We start from the raw sequence: 17835 nt of genomic DNA, 5'->3' as shown, positions 1-17835 counted from the left end.
GACAAAGCTGTTGGGTGCAGAAACACATTAAGATCTGGTTTGCTCTGCCATTCTCTATGGCACCAAAGCCTGGATATCCATATTAGGCGAAGAATTATTTGTAAATTTCAACATTATAGATAACTTAAGATTGTTAATGAGATCAGTAGAGGGTTATTCCTAGATAAAGTCCCTTTCAATATATCTACTAACCCATAATTAACACATTTTATAATTTTGCCTTATTATTTTATAATTTTGCTCTATCATATTTCAATTTACGTTACTACCATTTACTTTTATCTCTTTTTGCTTTGTTTTATCTCATTTTGTTTTACTCTCACCTTATATTACATATTGTCCTTCTAGGTTTTGCCACAGTGCCGGCATTGGCCTTTGCACGTTACTTGGGCGTTTTTGACGCACAGGTCTTCTGCAGACTGCACTATATCTCACTCAACCTGCTACCTCATTGCTAATCTGATATATTTTTACTCTACCATATTCTATCATATCTAGAATATATATATATATATCTTCACAAGCAACACCATGTTCAATCGTCTTACACACAAAAAGTGCAACATATGTCCAATGCTAACAATGTTGCATTAAAACTACAGTTAATCTACAAATTCCTTTTTTCCATACAAACTGTACAGAAAACAGAAATACTAATTGCTGGATTTCTATTTGTCTGATTTTAATGAAATTTGAGATGGCTGGACAAACCTTTCTATACAAATCAAACATAAAATTTTATTAAAATCCATCCACTGGGAGTTAAGCTGTTACCTGAGGAAGGACAGACATGGTGAAGACTAATGTGGCTAAAAATTGATGGATTATAGAATTGAACTCTTACCACTCAATAAGACTTCTTGATCAGGTCCTGCACTAAGGATGATTTGTATCAAAACCAATAGCTGTACGATCATTTTATTTCCAACGCATTGTCTAGTCATATGTCAATTTGTGAATTTGTTCTAATATTTTAATCATATTGTTTTCTAACCTTAATTATACTATTTTCTAATATTTTATCACTTAATTTAAGTGTTTATTACCATTATTAAACTTTTTGTTTAATCATATTTTTTTATGCAAATCCTTGGCTTGTAGCTCTGAAGGGAATTCACATGGCAGTATGCTTTATGTGCAATAAAGAATTCTTCCTCTTCTAAAACACTTCACAGAATGTGAAGGTCTAGTTTAGACTGCAGGCTGAAGCTGCCTCCCAGCAATGCATCTCACTGTCTATTCTGGAGCTGTTGTTGTTGTTTAAGGGTTTTAAGACACAAGGGCATCAAAGGCCAAGATGTGAGATGTGTCCATTCTAGGTTTTTTTTTTTTTTTTTTTTATGTAAATCAATTTTTTTCAGATTTTTTTGTCAAATTGGATTTGCTGAATAAAATTAAACAGTTCATCTAGATTTTCAGAGTTGTCTAATATCTGTTGAAGGGCAAGTATATTCTGATTACTGCATAAACTCTGGAAGCAAAGGAATCTGGAATTTCTGAAGCGTGGGTATACCAAAAGGATATGTTTTACTGTAAGCTGAACTTGGCATTGAAAACAGAGAGGAGGATTTTTATTAGCTAGTAAATGATAATGTGTAAGATGAGTGTGGCCAATTCTTAGTCTGGCAAGCATTACTACTTCTCTGCAACTTTTCCTGATGCTTGATTCCCATGTTTGTGGATTTTGTTTTATTTCCTGCAGTTTATTTTTCATTTGATTTGTCCATATCTGGGTCCATTCATCTTCACATGCTTCTAATAATAGTTAGTCTAAAATCAGAGTATGAAACTATCTTTGTATTGGTTGGCAGTTTAGAAGCTGACTGTTGCATTATCTGCTTTTTCATTGCCTTTTATTCCAGAGTGTCCTGGGATCCAGCAGAGAGTTATTTTGACAGAGGTTGATTAGAGCCTCAATTTCTAGTAGGACAGGATGATGAGAATGATGTTTACCCTGTATGGTTGATATAGCACTGAGCGAGTCAGGATATATTAGGACAGAAAGTGATGACTGTTGACATATTTCACTTAATGCAAGTTGGATGTCATATAATTCTGCAGAAAGTATGCTGTATTCAAATGGAAGAGATTTTAAAACCTCTTCAAAATTTCTTCAAGTTGAAGAGATTTTGCGAAGGGAATACAGCTGCTGCACCTATGTGAGAGTGCGACTTAGAGCCATCCATGTAGATTACGAGTTTCCCCGTGTATTCCAAAGTATGGTTGGCATGTAGCTGTTGGATGTTAAAGGTGGATATGGTGTTTTTTGACCACTGAGCAAAGTACAGATCAATGTCCACACCATGTCTTTCCCATGGAGAGACATGATATGGCATACTTCAACTTCCTCAATTTTGTTGAGATCAATTTCCCATTTCTGTATTATTTCTTGGAGGTGTATCCCAGGAGGCCTGGGTTCATTAGGCTTGGATTCGTAGAGTCTTTGTCAAAGAGGTTGGTTTAGGTATACCAACAAGGATGAGATGGAGAGCTTCTTATTTTGGCAGTGTATTGGCAGAGAAGGAGTTGTCTTCTAATATGCAGAGAGGGTTCATGTGCTTCCACATACAAGCTCTGAACTGGCGAGGTTCTGTAGGCACGTAGTGCAGATTGAAGGGCACTGTGTTGGATGGCGTTCAGGGACTATTCTGAAGCAGAGAATGCAAACATTAGACATTATAGCAGTGGTAGAATGTGATGTATAATGATGAACACAATACTCAGTCCACCCATAAGATGGATGCACTCAAATTCAGCCAATGCTGAAAGAATGATTTCGCATTTCGCACAAATAAATGTATTTAGGAGAAACCATATTCTGATCAGTCACAATCACAAATGCTGCTGTGCATTATGGTATCTCATATTGTGGCAATTCTTCAGAGATGGATATTATTTGTATTAGCATGATGACACACTATGTCAAAAAGCAGTAAGTACAACAGCAGTTTGAGGAAAATAATGCAGCAAACCTGGCAAAATCCATCCAGTGGGAGTTGAGCTGTTACATGAGGACAGGCAGACATGATAAAGACTATCGGTGCTTACGCATATGTTTTCAGTCCACATGAGAGAGCCACAACGAGAGACATCTAGTCATCCTCATGCCACTCCATTCAGGCAGAGAACTAGCCACAGCTTTAAGTGAGGAGTGCAAAAAGATTCCAATCTCTACACACCAAAAACTTGTAGAAAGTGTTCCACGATGTTGGGTATCACATTTTTTTATTCCATGGGTATCACAATTGATTATTAATTTTTTTTTTTTATAACCATATCATTTCATTCAGTATCCCAACGTACATTAAAGATATCACTTTTTTTAAAGCTTGCTTTGTTTCTTATTATTATTATTTTTTCTCCGTAGGCACTTTATGTAGTCATAATGTCATAAAACGATCTTCATTGTGCACTGTACAATAAAGGTTATTTTACTTTATAATGGTAATTTTATTCATCTAGTCTATGGTTTGGGGAAAAAAAAAAAAATTACAGTACCAATTTTGGAGAAAAAGGCAAGATATTGTTTAAGAGCATTTTAAAATTTTTATTATTAATTCTGACACTATTTTAGATAATAAGAACAAATATCTTTAGTAGTACTGGCCACGTGTTATCTTGGATTGCTATATACATATACAAAAATATATTTATGGCTAAATTTTGGGATTTCAAACAAGCAGCAGCAGAACATAAGGGAAATCAAAATTCAATGGACAGTTGGCACAGATGCACAGCACATACTTGCATAAAAATCAGTCAAATAACATGGTTTGAATTACCTGTCCTTAACCCAGATTGTTCCCCGTGGCAGGCATCCAAAAGATGCACATTTCTTTTAAATTTTTGGAAAGCATTTTGGGATTTTTTTTTTGAATTCTGCTTGAAAAATGCCAATATGCCATCTTTTCTTAATGGATTGCAGTACTTACTGTAACTTTTTAAGTTTTAAAAATATATTAAAATTTTTAATACACACTGTTTCTCAAAAAAACATTAGTTTCTATTTTATGTCCATGTAAACAGACTTAGTCTCTTCCAATTTCCAATTTAAAAGTTTTAAGTATGTAAAATTTCAAAGTGTGCATACACATATTTCTGCTTATTATGTATACAAATATTATTTAAAAAAAAATAGGTAAATTGGATACTATTAGTTACTTCCATTTTCAGGCTTATTTCAATATTTATTTCACATTTGGCACCCCATTAAGGGTGCCAAATTTGAAAACATGAAATTCAAAACCATGTATGAGAGAATACAGGTTCCGTGTTATCGTCCTGGTCATAATCAAACTAATGGGAAAGGAAAAACAAGTAACATGGAGCTTTAAACAAACACAGCATCAGCACTTCTTTGGTACGATGCCATGCTTCAAGCAAAATCCAAATAGTTGCAAAAATGGTGGCAGGGTTGGTTGTTTTGGTGTTTATTGGCACATTGACAATGGAGATCATAGTGCGCCAGTTCATTTGTTTTATTATGAACTTTATATGCATATTCATTCTCTATATCTTATGTTCTCTGTATGCATATTCATTCTCTATATCTTATGTTCTCTGTATGCATATTCATTCTCTATATCTTATGTTCTCTGTATGCATATTCATTCTCTAAATCTTGATCGAATACATGGGAGTTAAATATTTTCTGTGATCATATAAACTGTATCTTTATTTACAGTAGATGGTAGACGTTGATTGTCTGCAATGAATCTGAAAATGTCTGATACATGTTCCTTGTCACCTAGGATATCTTTGAGGGTGATGTTTTGATTTCCTTTATATAATGATGAGAAATTCTTTTGTCGATCATTTTCATAGTTTGGGCATTCTCTATCAGTATATGTTTGATTGTTTGGGTAGTATTTCATGTTTGGCATCTTGGAGGTTCTTCGGTATGCAGTAAATAGCCATGTGTGATGTGTGCATGTCCAATTTGTAGTCTGGTCAGAACGACTTCCTCTCTCCTTGATTTCCTTGTGCTTGTATGGTGGCAGGGAAACTGACAGGTTCTCATGCTCAATTCCTATAGAAAAACTATGAAAATCACTTGAGAAACTAGCGTAGTAAAAGGCTGACTACATTTAGGAAGGGTAGGGGAAAAAAAAATTTAGAATTTTAATAACGGAGTAATAGTTAAAGTGGGAATATTATTTTCAAGGGTGTATGTATGTGAGATGCTGTCCCACCACTGTCTGGTTAAAACAGACACACACAAATCTTCACAATGCTGGATGGATTTCTGATATGTCCAAATTCATTTAGGGTTTGACAGTCTATCTCATATTTCTTAAAACTACTCTTACCAAAAAAAGGTCTACTCTGTATGGTTTGGCTTCATTAGAAAGTATACACTACTGAGAAGTGACAAGAAACACCTAATACAATTCAAGTTACACTGAAATATTTTCCAGAATGGTTTTTTAACAAAAAAATATGCATATCTCTGAGGTATGCACATTTAGAGCATGAGACATTTCTTTCAAAGTAAGGTCCTTGAGCAGCCAACACATCTATAAACGATCCTGCAAATCTGTTTTATGCTGCTATCTTCAGTTTTTTGCTCATAATAAGGTTGCATATCATCAATAACTGATGAAGTGAAGTGCAAAAAACAACAACTTTCATCAAATCTTCAATATGCTTACGAAAACAAATGTAAGCATTTTAAATTCAGATATTTTTAACAGCATCCAAAATCTGACGTTATTATACAGCTCAATTACTGGTATTTTGCTATTACCATGCTTTAAAACTAGAATATAACCTACCATCTTGCATAGATGGATACTAACTAGTAACCACCTATCAAGTTCTGATCATGCCAGAACTTCTTACAAATAAATGCATACTAAAAACAACTAATATAATTCCTATCCAAGAAGTTTTGAATGTACCTCATATTTATACATAATGATTAAACATGTATAAATAACACAGCTTAAGTCACCTTATATATATATATATCATATTGATAAAAATAATAATTAATTTACAGAATGACAAAGAAAGAAAAAGTGTTAAATCAAAAATATTAAACTGTGTTACGGATCTGGGTACTACTAATTACAGTAGAGAGAGAGACCTGGCAACCATAATGAAATATAGACAAATGTTTATATTCAGTGTATAAGGAAGGGATGTTGACCTGTAAATTGTAATTACCACGGAAAAATTGAGAAGGTCAGTAAGGTGGAGATAACCTGAAATAAATTGATTAATATAAAATAGAAATAATAATGAAGATAACAATGTTACCTAAAGTAGTGGGTCCTAAAGCTTTATCTACTTCTCCAAAGGGTCGGCAGCCGAAACCATAGGAGCCACAACAATAAGCAAGGTTTTCTGTTTCTGTTATGATGTATACATGCGAAATGTATAAATCACAGCCGATCCGACAGAGACCAAAAAGAAAAGATTAAAAAAAAAAAAAAAAATTTTTTTTTTAAAGTCAAAAGGAATTCAAAAATTACTCCAACTTACTGTGTTTGGAATGGAATCTGTGAAATAGTTGCCTGTGGTGTTTACAAATTAACGTTGGAGAACCAAGGGTAACGACGATAGAGCGCTGTCCAGAGTGTTTATATCAGTTGAAGCAACCATGTGTTAGCGGAAGAGAGTGGAGCCATCAAAGTGAAATGTCCAGTGTTATGGGGAAGTAGGTAAATAAACAAATGAGGCACAGCACCAGGCATAATCTCCCTATGCTGGCACTGTGCCTCATTTTAACACTGGACATTTCACTTTGATGACTCCACTCCCTTCTGCTAACACGTGGTTGCTTCAACTGATATAAACACTCTGGACAGCAATCTATCGTCGTTATCCTTGGTTCTCCAACGTTACTTTGTAAACAGCACAGGCAACTATTTCACAGATTCCATTCAAAACACACAGTAAGTTGAAGTAATTTTTGTAATTCTTTTGACTTTAAAAAAAAAATTTTTTTTTTTTAATATTTTCTTTTTGGTCTCTATCAGGTCGGCTATGATTTATACATTTCGCATGTATACATCATAACAGAAACCTTGTTTATCGTTGTGGCTCCTACGGTTTCAGCTGCCGACCCTATGGAGAAGTAGTTAAAGCTTTAGGACCCACTACTTTAGGTAAGATTGTTATCTTCATTATTATTTCTATTTTTATATTAATCAATTTATTTCAGGTTATCTTCACCTTACTGGCCTTCTCAATTTTTCCATGGTAATTACAAACTGCAGGTGGTAGATGACTCATCAACCGGTGCAATACCACCACTTTGCTTATTGGAGGCTTGAAGTGGTGAAACCCATGTTTAGTCTTTAGAGCAAAGTTTCCGGCAATCCCCCCCCCATACTTCTCTTTCAACCCACATATGGTACTAAGTACTATACGTTTTGATACCTTCGTGTTTCGGGTTTTCATAAAAAAAAAAAAAAATTGACAGGTCAACGTCCCTTCCTTATACACTGAATATAAACATTTGTCTATATATATCAATAATAGGAGCAATTTATAAATATTTTATATAATGTAATACAATCCTTTTACATTTTCGGCCTCTACCAATATAACTAACATAATATCCGATTAAATAGTATGTACCTATTTTACTAAGGCTATAATAAAATATATGTATATAAAGGAATATTAAATGTAACCCCATAAAGGTAATGTTTATAAAGTTACATAGGATAAAAAGGTATTCAGTTGATGAAATGGTTTCAGTAAATGAAAGATTAACGAGTCAGGTATGACAAACGCACGCGCGCGCACACACGCACGTGTTCAAAGAAAGTGCATCACCCCTTAACGTAATTGTCGTCCAAATAACGTAAGTATATGAGGCAATATTTCTTACAGATTGCATCATATAAGATTGACATGCGTTGGTGATGACATAATATTGCATCAGCTGTTGCTTTGAGCTATATAAGCATGCTCTCTAAGAGTTGCAGTCATTCCCTGCTTGTGTCAGGATGGCGAGTTACGTGCAGTTGACACCATGAAGAAAGAGTGCTATTGTTGCTTTACGTGAGGAAGAATGTTCTTCCAGCCATACTGCTTACAGAGTGTCTTGTAATCAGTCAACAGTGAGTAGATTTCTTTCCAAACTCAAGAATACTGGCGAGTTACGTGCAGTTGACGCCATGAAGAAAGAGTGCTATTGTTGCTTTACGTGAGGAAGAATGTTCTTCCAGCCATACTGCTTACAGAGTGTCTCGTAATCAGTCAACAGTGAGTAGATTTCTTTTCAAACTCAAGAATACTGGCGAGTTACGTGCAGTTGACGCCATGAAGAAAGAGTGCTATTGTTGCTTTACGTGAGGAAGAATGTTCTTCCAGCCATACTGCTTACAGAGTGTCTTGTAATCAGTCAACAGTGAGTAGATTTCTTTCCAAACTCAAGAATACTGGTTCTGCTGATAGGAAAAAAGGAATTGGATGCAACAGTGCCTCTACGCCAAAACAGGACCGTATTTTGAAGCACTTATGCCCTAAAAACTGTAAAGCTTCTTCGTCTGAGCTGAAAAGAGAATGGGAAGAACATACAGGTAGCAAGTGCAGTAACAGTCAGAAGATGCCTCTTCAAAAAATGGACTTGTAGCCCATCATCCTAAGAAGAAACCCCTCCTCACACAAAAATGCCCAATTAATTTGGTGTAAGGAGCATGCCAAATGGATTTCTGAGCAGTGGAAGTCAGTTGTTTTCTCGGATGAGAAGAAATTCAACCTGCATATAGCTCTGATGGGAGACAAATGATTCGCCATAGACATGGTGAAGAATACCATCCAGACTGTATGGTTTCTACAGTGAAATTCCCTACCAGCCAAATGATATGGGGGTACATTTCGTATCGCAGAGTAGGTCACCTGCAGTTTATAAAAGGTTCTGTAAATGCCAATGGATACCTGGCTATATTGGAAGGCAAATTGCTGCCAACCATTAGAGACGATTTCAACCTGCCAATTAACTGCATCTTTCAGGATGACTCTGCTCCTTTCACTGGGGGCTAAAAGTGTAAGTAGGCACTTCTGTAATTTTCAAATAGATATTTACAGTATACCCAGTATAAAAATAAAATATAAGTACAAATTCAGTAGCTTTCGGAACACGTGTCCCTTTATCAACTGACAAATTTGAATACATTACAAGCAAAGTGTGGCACGTTACTCATGCGTCATTGTTGTAGCACGGACGTGTGCTGCCTTACGCCAGTGATCATCCATCAATAAAACGGTTGTCTCTAGGATGGGATGTATACGCATGCCTTTCTGGCGATTTAATGCCTTAGGGTTGTTTATTATGTTTAGTGACTCTAGCCATAGGCGGTGGCGAAAGTGTCGCGCGTGGTCCACTATCTCAAAGTCGCGCTTGGGGTCAAGATCGTGGTTGGTAGCCCAAAAATGTTCTGCAAGCGCGGACTGGTCAGTTTCGGCAAGCCGGATTGCTCTGTCGTGTTCCGTGAGGCGATCCTGGAGACGTCTCGATGTCTCACCTACGTAGCAACTGTTACAGGCCCTACAGGTGATACGGTACACTACATTGCTGCGTAAGACAGGTGTGACAGGGGTCTTCACACTGGAGACAAGTGAACGTAGGTTCCTACCTGGTAATTGCACACATTTGATGTTGTAACTTCTCAGGATCTTCGAGATACGTCCTGACACTCCTGGATAGTACGGAATGTAGGCGGATGATATGCCGACTTGCTTCGGAGGTCTTGGGTTGGAAGTAAGTTCTTGTGCCTGTAACAAGCATCTGTTTAGTACATGGGATGGATAACCGCATCTGGTTAGGTCCGCCTTCACACGGGAGATCTCGTTACGTCTAATTGTGTCGGTGCTGGAATGGCTCCAGGCCCTGGAGAACAGGGTGCGGGCAGTGCTATTGAGATGGCTTGGAGCGTGGCCAGACCCGTAGTTGGTGAATTGACCGCACCATATGACCCCAAGCGCGACTTTGAGATAGTGGACCACGCGCGACACTTTCGCCACCGCCTATGGCTAGAGTCACTAAACATAATAAACAACCCTAAGGCATTAAATCGCCAGAAAGGCATGCGTATACATCCCATCCTAGAGACAACCGTTTTATTGATGGATGATCACTGGCGTAAGGCAGCACACGTCCGTGCTACAACAATGACGCATGAGTAACGTGCCACACTTTGCTTGTAATGTATTCAAATTTGTCAGTTGATAAAGGGACACGTGTTCCGAAAGCTACTGAATTTGTACTTATATTTTATTTTTATACTGGGTATACTGTAAATATCTATTTGAAAATTATTAAACTATGGACCCCAGTACTCCAGGCCCATTTGTCACTAGGCACTTCTGTAGTTACTTTAGCTTAATTTCTGCATTAGAGGTTTGACAGTAATGTGTTTACATTTGTTACAGGTGAAAAAATGGTTGGAAGAATGGTCCATTACAACTCTTAGCTAGCCAGGAAACAGCTCAGACCTGAATCCTATAGAGAACTGTTGGCATTGTGTGGAATCTGCAGTTGTCAGAAAGAAACCAAAGACCCTTCGTGAACTTCAGGAAGCCATAATTCGTGTTTGGAACCACAAACTATCAGTTGATTATCTTCAGCAATTGATCTTGTCAATGCTTTGAGGGTATGCTGCTGTCATCAAGGCCAGTGGCAGTTCAACTAAATATTAGTTTGCACGTGGTGAACTTTTCATTTTGTTTTCCATTTAAAATGATACACTGAAGCAAATTGAGGGCTTCTGATAACATTTCAGCCATAATTGTCGTGTTTATCAAAACTGTTGTATAAAAGTTGCAAAAGCTCATTTTGGAATATTTTGAGAGCACCTGTCAAATATTACTTAGCTTTGCCTTAACTATTAATAAATATCTTTTGTTTCTATTTCTATTTGTGATGCTAGTCATTAATGTAACATACCATTGCAAAAAAGGGTTAGAAATGTGAAATTCTTAGGTGATGCACTTTCTTTGAACAGCAGTGTGTGTATGCGTGCGCACGCACACACACGGTAATGTTTAATTTTGTATGACTGTATCACTGTAAAGCCATACTATTTCAACCACGTTTATTTTTTCTTTTCCTTTTTTCAACACTAATTATAAATTCGCTCCATGTACTTGTATTCTAAATACGACTATAGAGGTCTCTATTTTCCCGCTATTTTGAATCTCTTCACAGCTTACTATTAAGTCTGTATATTTATATATCTGTATATCTGTATATTTAAAAATTTATTAAGTTTGTTTCGCTGCTATAAATTGCTTTCTCATGTAGATATATTGCTCATTTGGTTTAAGCCTGCATACATCTACGCTACTGAATTTGTGCTTCTCAGCTTCCTGCCTTTATTTTTCCTGCCAGCTCATTTTCTCTCACAATTCTTGAAATACTCCAGGTATCATACTTTCCATTTCATTTTAGATTCGTTTCTTGGTGTCTCGACACATTTTTCTTTCAATACAAGCATTTGGTATTAGCTCCCTTTTATGTTTAATAACTTTCTCTATGCTTTTTTATCTTTCTGCTGTCTAATTCTAAATTTCTTCTCGTTTGTTAAACTATTAGTGCAATACGAGGGTGAAACTAACGTTCCTACTATCCTACTTCTATTGCTATTTTTCGTTTTGTATTTATTTAAAATACTCCTTTTCCCTTCCCCATCCTCAATTTAATACCTCGCCCTTATACCATTTGCTTGTTCCAAATTTACTTTTAAAATACACTGATTTCTTATCTATACAAAAATTAAATCCTACACTAACTTCCACATATTTATATTAAACATATTGATATTATACCATTTTTATCCTAACTCAATACTTATTTTTACCTAAATATATAACACTGCATTGGGACTAACCTGGTCCATATTGTATTAAAAAGGGCTAATTTTAGTTCATTCCTTTTTGATCTTTCATTTTTCTTCTACTACTATGGACAAGCATAGAAATGCGGTTCCTGATACATGGACAGGTGTAGTCCCCTGATGAAATACCTGATCAAGTATCAATATTTATTTCTGCTGACATCAGATCAAGCAATTTTTTGCATTACCTATATTAGACCTTTTACTAAAATTGTTTCCCCCCCATATCTGATGACAGCTATACCATTTTCATTTTATTTTTATTTGCATTTTATTAATATTTTGTTATACTAATTTTACTTTACAGTTCTCCCACTTTATATTGGCCTGGCAATTCAGCCCATAATTTACTTAATTCATCATAACCACTAGGATATTAACATTCTTTCATCTTTCACTAATCTACTACTCTTCTTTTTCTACTTTCCTCACCCTTATAGATACTGGCACCTCGTGTAACTTTCACATCCATTTCAATTTAATTGATTCAGTTGATTCAACAATGAAGAGTATCAGCACTGAAGTGTTCTACAAGAATATATTGAGCCTTTGCAGCTGTTAACTATTAATTAAATAATATACATAAGTTGTGTCCCCATATCCGCTGATTCAGTTACCCGCAGTTAACCACAGGAAAAAAACGAAAAACTTAACACTTACTACTCGCGTGTCCAATGCAATGTTTCCCTTTATTTTTTACAATGTCACATATAGTTTGATCGCCAACATTTATAATGGTTTTTTAGAGATTTAATGAATGCACCGTTTTCAAACTTTTGAATAATTTGAAGTTTTTGTTTAATTTGAAAGCACAACTCTGGCGTTTGCCCATAATTTTGATTTCTAAACAAAAAAAAAAAAAAAAATCAGACATCCCTGACATAAATAACAAAACAAAATATTTCCTTTTGCAGTGACTAAGAGTCTGCTGTACTTTATTATTACCGTATTTAATGTTGGTAATGTCTTGCTGTGTGTTTAATTTATCAATTAAACTTTATTATACGTATGTATGTATGTACAAGAAAATCGAATTATATATGGGGTCAGCAGGTGTTCGCTTATATCCACGGTAGGTCTTGGAATGTATCCCCCTGCGGATACGGGGGTCTTACTGTATATATATATATTTATATATATGACAGCTGGAGATTAAATATTAGAACAATAAAAACTTACCTTCACTGCTGTCCCATCCAAAACTTGTCGTCAACTCAGTAGTACCCACAGCTGGCTTTGTACTAGTCTAAAAAATTTACCAATAAAGACAACTTTCTATAACAAAACAAATAAGAACATTTAATATTATAAACAAATATATCTGAACTGTCTTCCTGTTCATAAAATGATCCTGAATATTCTGTATAATTCCCCCCCCCCCACAAACAGGCCACTAAAATGTAGTCTACTGCACAATACAGCAATACACCACATAGCACTGATAATTGGTACTGAAACTGTTCCGTGTTATGTGAAACTGTGCTAACTGAGGTATAATTATAGTGGGTTTGTTTTTGTTTGTTATTTGGTTTTTAGGAGCATTAGCAACTAGGGCCATATTGCTCCGTGAATATGCGGTGGTCATTCCTGACCTTTCCGCATCCTCCGTATTTGGTGGTGACGGGCTCGAACCCCGGTCTAATCAAGAAGCATGTGCTACGCACTGCTGCTCCTTCCCACCTGGCTACAGAGGCACCTAATTATAGTGGGTTTTAATTGAATGTGTATCAGAGAAAGTCTATAAACAAATTATAATAAATCTATAAACAATTTGCACTTGATAGTCAATTAAAAGGATTTGAAATTAAAAATATTGCGAAAATTTTATTAATGAAAAGGTAACATCATGAGAGATGAGAAAAAAGCTTTATTATTTATTTAGGTATTTCAATAATAATCTGGTGAAGTTGTCTCTTCTTTTTCTCAGTGTACAAGTCTTTGTAGCATCGAATCCCATTTTGTAATATTTGCTGTATCTTGATACTGCATTCAACATCCGGATCTCCATTCATAATTTATTCGCCTCGCAGGCCATCTCGCAGGCTAGTTCGGATTTTTAAATTTATTAGGATTGCCACACCACCATGGGTAGCATTAGCTGTATTACGATCTCTTCAATAAAGGCAATAGTTCTTTATCGAAGGAGAAATTTGCAAGGTTAGGTAAGTTTCCTGAAGACTAAGGGCAACTGGAGAATTTCGGTTAATTAGATCATGGATGTCATCTGTGTTGCAACGAAAACCTCTGCAGTTCCATTGTAAAATACAAGTTTAATTGATGGAGCTGTATCTGACTGCTTTTTGAAAGTGACTGGCGTATTACATTCCAGTTTTTGTTTTTTTTTTTTTGGAGAAAACTGGCTGGCCAATGTCCATTTCTTCTTTAGCATAGATTTCTAAAACAGGATTTTCCTGTATTGATGTGCCATCTGTGTCCATGGTTGTGTCCTGGATATTTTTCATTGCATTTGAGTTTGTAATATGGGATGTGCTACCACATCCCATATTACAAACTCAAATATGGGATGTGGTAGCACTCTTTGGAGGAGATGTCATTAGTATTGTCAGAGGAGTATTATTTGCCTGATCTAAGAATTTGGGTTGTTGTTCAAAGAAGATATTTCTTGCCCAATCAGAAATTGATTTATTAGTGGGAACTGTGACATCGGTTTGAGTGGAGCCTGTTTGATACTTTTTTATGGCATGGGCACAGGTTATATTTTTGTTTATAGGAGGTACAACTAGTTTTCTCGCTTCTTGGTAACTTACTTTGTTCTCAACCTTGTATTTTACTATTGTTTTCTCAGTTTTCCATTTTTCACATGTATTGGAATATGCAGGATGATCACCTTTGCAATTTGGGCAAGTCATTTTTGTTTGCTTGCTTGATTTGGTAGTTGTTGGCGCATCGGCTTCTGTGGCCATATTGCACCTCCCAAGGTTTTTGCAGTACTTTGATCCAAGCCCGAGGCGGGAATCGAACCCGTGACCTTTGGGTTGCCGGGCAGGTACTTTACCCACTCGGCTAGCCCGGTCGGCGTCATTTTTGTAGTCGTACAGTCACTTTGTATGTGATCTGAGGACCCACAGTTAGGGCAGACAGGAACTCCTCTGTATACAGTTTGTGAGCAGCCATACTTTTGGCATTTGTAGCATTGTCAAGGATTGGGAATGTAGGGGTGGATGCGGCAAAGTAAATAACCTGTTTTTACAGAGGAGGGCAAGTTGGGTGTATTGAAGGTGAGAATAATATTTCTGGTTGGTATAAGTTGATTATCTTTTTTAGTAATTATACATTTTGCTTGTACTACATTTTGTCCCTGCAGTTCTTGGGTTATTCCTCCTCTGTGACATTTAAAAGGTCCCAACTGGATATGATACCCTTAAATGAATTTAGGGTTGCATGAGGAGATTTTTTTACTGGAATGCCAGCAAAGTTTGTAAGCTGCAAAAGTTTCTCTGAATGCCTGTGGTTCATAGTTTCCACTACTAAGTTTCCTGATTGGAGTCTTTTAACAGTATTAGGAGATCAAGCAATACCTTCCAGATGTTTTTGTATAACGAAGGAAGACAGTTTTGCTCATAGACTGACCAGTGAGTGAGCGGAAAATTAAAAATGATTGGCAGGGTTGCTACATCTGATTGGTCTTCTGTCTGTTTGGATTGTCATTACCTAAGTCATGATTAGTGTTATAGTCAATGTAAGTTTCAGGTCTTGAGCTCGTAGGCTCTAAGGGTGGATAACAATTTTTATCCATGATGGCTCCTTTTGGCCCTGGGGGTTTGGCTTTACCACCCAAGTTACCGGCCCCACCATGGGAAGGCTGGAGCAGTGCCACGAGGTGACCAAGCGGATGTCAGTTGTTTAGTGAGAGATATGAAAAAGAAACAGAAAGGTGTCTTTCCTTTCTGGGCCTTTGCCTACTTCCTGTAGTGTCAAAGAGCTACTCAAGTAGAAAATGAGGAACAAAAAAGAATCTCTATAGCGCAAAAGCTCTTTGAAAAGATCGCTTTATGAAACGCACTATAATTGCTTGGCCACGGAACGCTTGGCACCTGGGGCCTCAGATTGGTGTAACGTCAGGAGTGGGGTCGCTCAAGGATCGGTTCTTGGACCACTGTTTGTCATTTTCATAAATGACATTGAAGAGATAGGTGTGATGTCAAAATTTGCAGACAATGTACAGATTGGTAGCATTGTTAATGATCGGTGCCCATAGTGCTCCTTCAGGATGACTTGAACAGACTTCAAAGGTGGTCAAAGAAGTGGCAGCTATGTTTTAATATTGCTAAATGCAAGGTTTTACACTTGGGGAATAAGTAATCCACAAATAAATTAATACACTTGGTGGGGTTGAATTAAAAATAGTGGAGGAGGAAAGGGATTTGGGCATTACAAAATGGGCAAAGATGAAGTTTTCTGAACAGTGTAAACAGGCAGCCAGGAAAGTCCACATGTCCTATCGATGATTTATTGAACGTTATCCTGTAAAGATAGGGAGGTCATAATTCCACTGTATAAGGCAATTGTAAGAAAACATTTGAAATACTGTGTTCAAGTATGGAGACCTCATCTGAAAAAAAGACATCAAGCTTCTTAAAAGGGTCCAAAGACAGGCAACTCGAATGGTGAAATCGGCAGAAGGACGACCATATGAAGAAATGAAGAAAGCTCTGATTATGCGACTAAAGAGCTTGGCAACCAGGCACCTTGGAGGTGACCTGATTGAGGTTTATAAGGCTTTGAGAGGCTTTAGTAAAATGAATGAAGGTGGAATTCTGACTGTTATAAAGAATTCCAGAACAAGGGTCATGAATCCAAATTACAAGGGTTGAGGTTTAGATTATATTGTAGGAAGTTTCTTTTGGCTAGTGAGTCATTGATTGCTGGAGCAAGTTGCCCTCACAGGTAGTTGAAGCTGACAGTTTGAATAAATTCAGAGGTCAACTGGATAGTTACCTGTATGAGGAAAGAAGCATATAATTTGTATTTTCTTATCTACTTGGTTTTTTTTTTTTTTTGCCAGTGCAACAAAAGCCTGTGGCTTCCTTGCACTATATAGCGTCACTTTTTCACTATAAACAGTCACTTTTTCCGACATATTCATGTTAAGTTTTTTTAGTGCAGCCAAAGTTTAGCTTCCTTGCATCTTTTTGACCTTCTAATGTTAAAATTTTTGCTTCAACTGGCAGTAATCCTATTATTTACTGATCAATGAATATAATTATATTTTATTAAACTTGGCACAGATATTAAAAATTCATGTTAAATTGCACTGCCACTAATTAAGCTATAGTAACCGTTAACTCAGTTCTTACATGTTGTGTTACTGTTTTAATCATAATGTCTGTAATGAATCACTAAATAATTAAACATTTTTCTATTAGAAGATGTCACATTTCTGTTATAAAATTTAGCTATTAAATTTTATACAAGAGAGACACGAAGTCTTCATGCACTTCACATCTGATCAAATTGGAAAAACATCTAAATGACTTCATCAGAATGGTATTACATAACTTTATTTATTTTTTTCCTCTGTAAATATAAACTCTTCTAACCTACATATAATTCCAGGTAAGTGCTACATACACACTGATTCCTTGACAAATAAAGTTGATATATATATATATATATGGGAAACATATGGTTTCCAACCATGTGTTACATATTTTAAAATAAGTTATGTTTTAATAACTGTGATAGTGCAAAATGGCAATCCTTACTTGCAACTGTAAAAACAACCTCTGTAATTGATATGGAATACTTTTGATTCCTTCTTCTTCTGTGCCACTAAACTCCCACCTATAAATTAACATATAGAGATAAATATTATGTACAAAAATCAATTATATAACTAATACATGAAACACAAACTTTCTAACTAATAAATGCAAACCAAATCAAACATAATATTCCAAATATAATCTCATATGGAAAATTAAGAACTTAAATAAAATTCAACCTTTACTACTTTACATAG

At 36.1% G+C, this 17835-nt stretch overlaps 1 protein-coding gene across 3 annotated transcripts in view; it reads right to left on the bottom strand.

Annotated features, from left to right (window-relative positions):
* LOC150074989 (ubiquitin carboxyl-terminal hydrolase 47-like) overlaps positions 1 to 17835 on the bottom strand; it is a 486634-nt gene that overhangs the window by 320154 nt on the left and 148645 nt on the right. For all 3 annotated transcript variants that reach the window (XM_090388947.1, XM_090388945.1, XM_090388946.1), the window contains exons 7-8: positions 17579 to 17657; positions 13032 to 13098 (exon numbers count right to left, since the gene is read on the bottom strand). In XM_090388947.1, the coding sequence (XP_090245073.1) occupies positions 13032 to 13098; positions 17579 to 17657 (146 nt within the window). The remainder of the gene's footprint in view (positions 1 to 13031; positions 13099 to 17578; positions 17658 to 17835) is intronic.

The sequence above is a fragment of the Mastigoproctus giganteus genome, chromosome 14, assembly GCF_048544385.1.
Source record: "Mastigoproctus giganteus isolate SK-2022 chromosome 14, ASM4854438v1, whole genome shotgun sequence".
Lineage (NCBI taxonomy): Eukaryota > Metazoa > Arthropoda > Arachnida > Uropygi > Thelyphonidae > Mastigoproctus > Mastigoproctus giganteus.
This window is presented reverse-complemented; position numbering and strand designations above follow the sequence as displayed.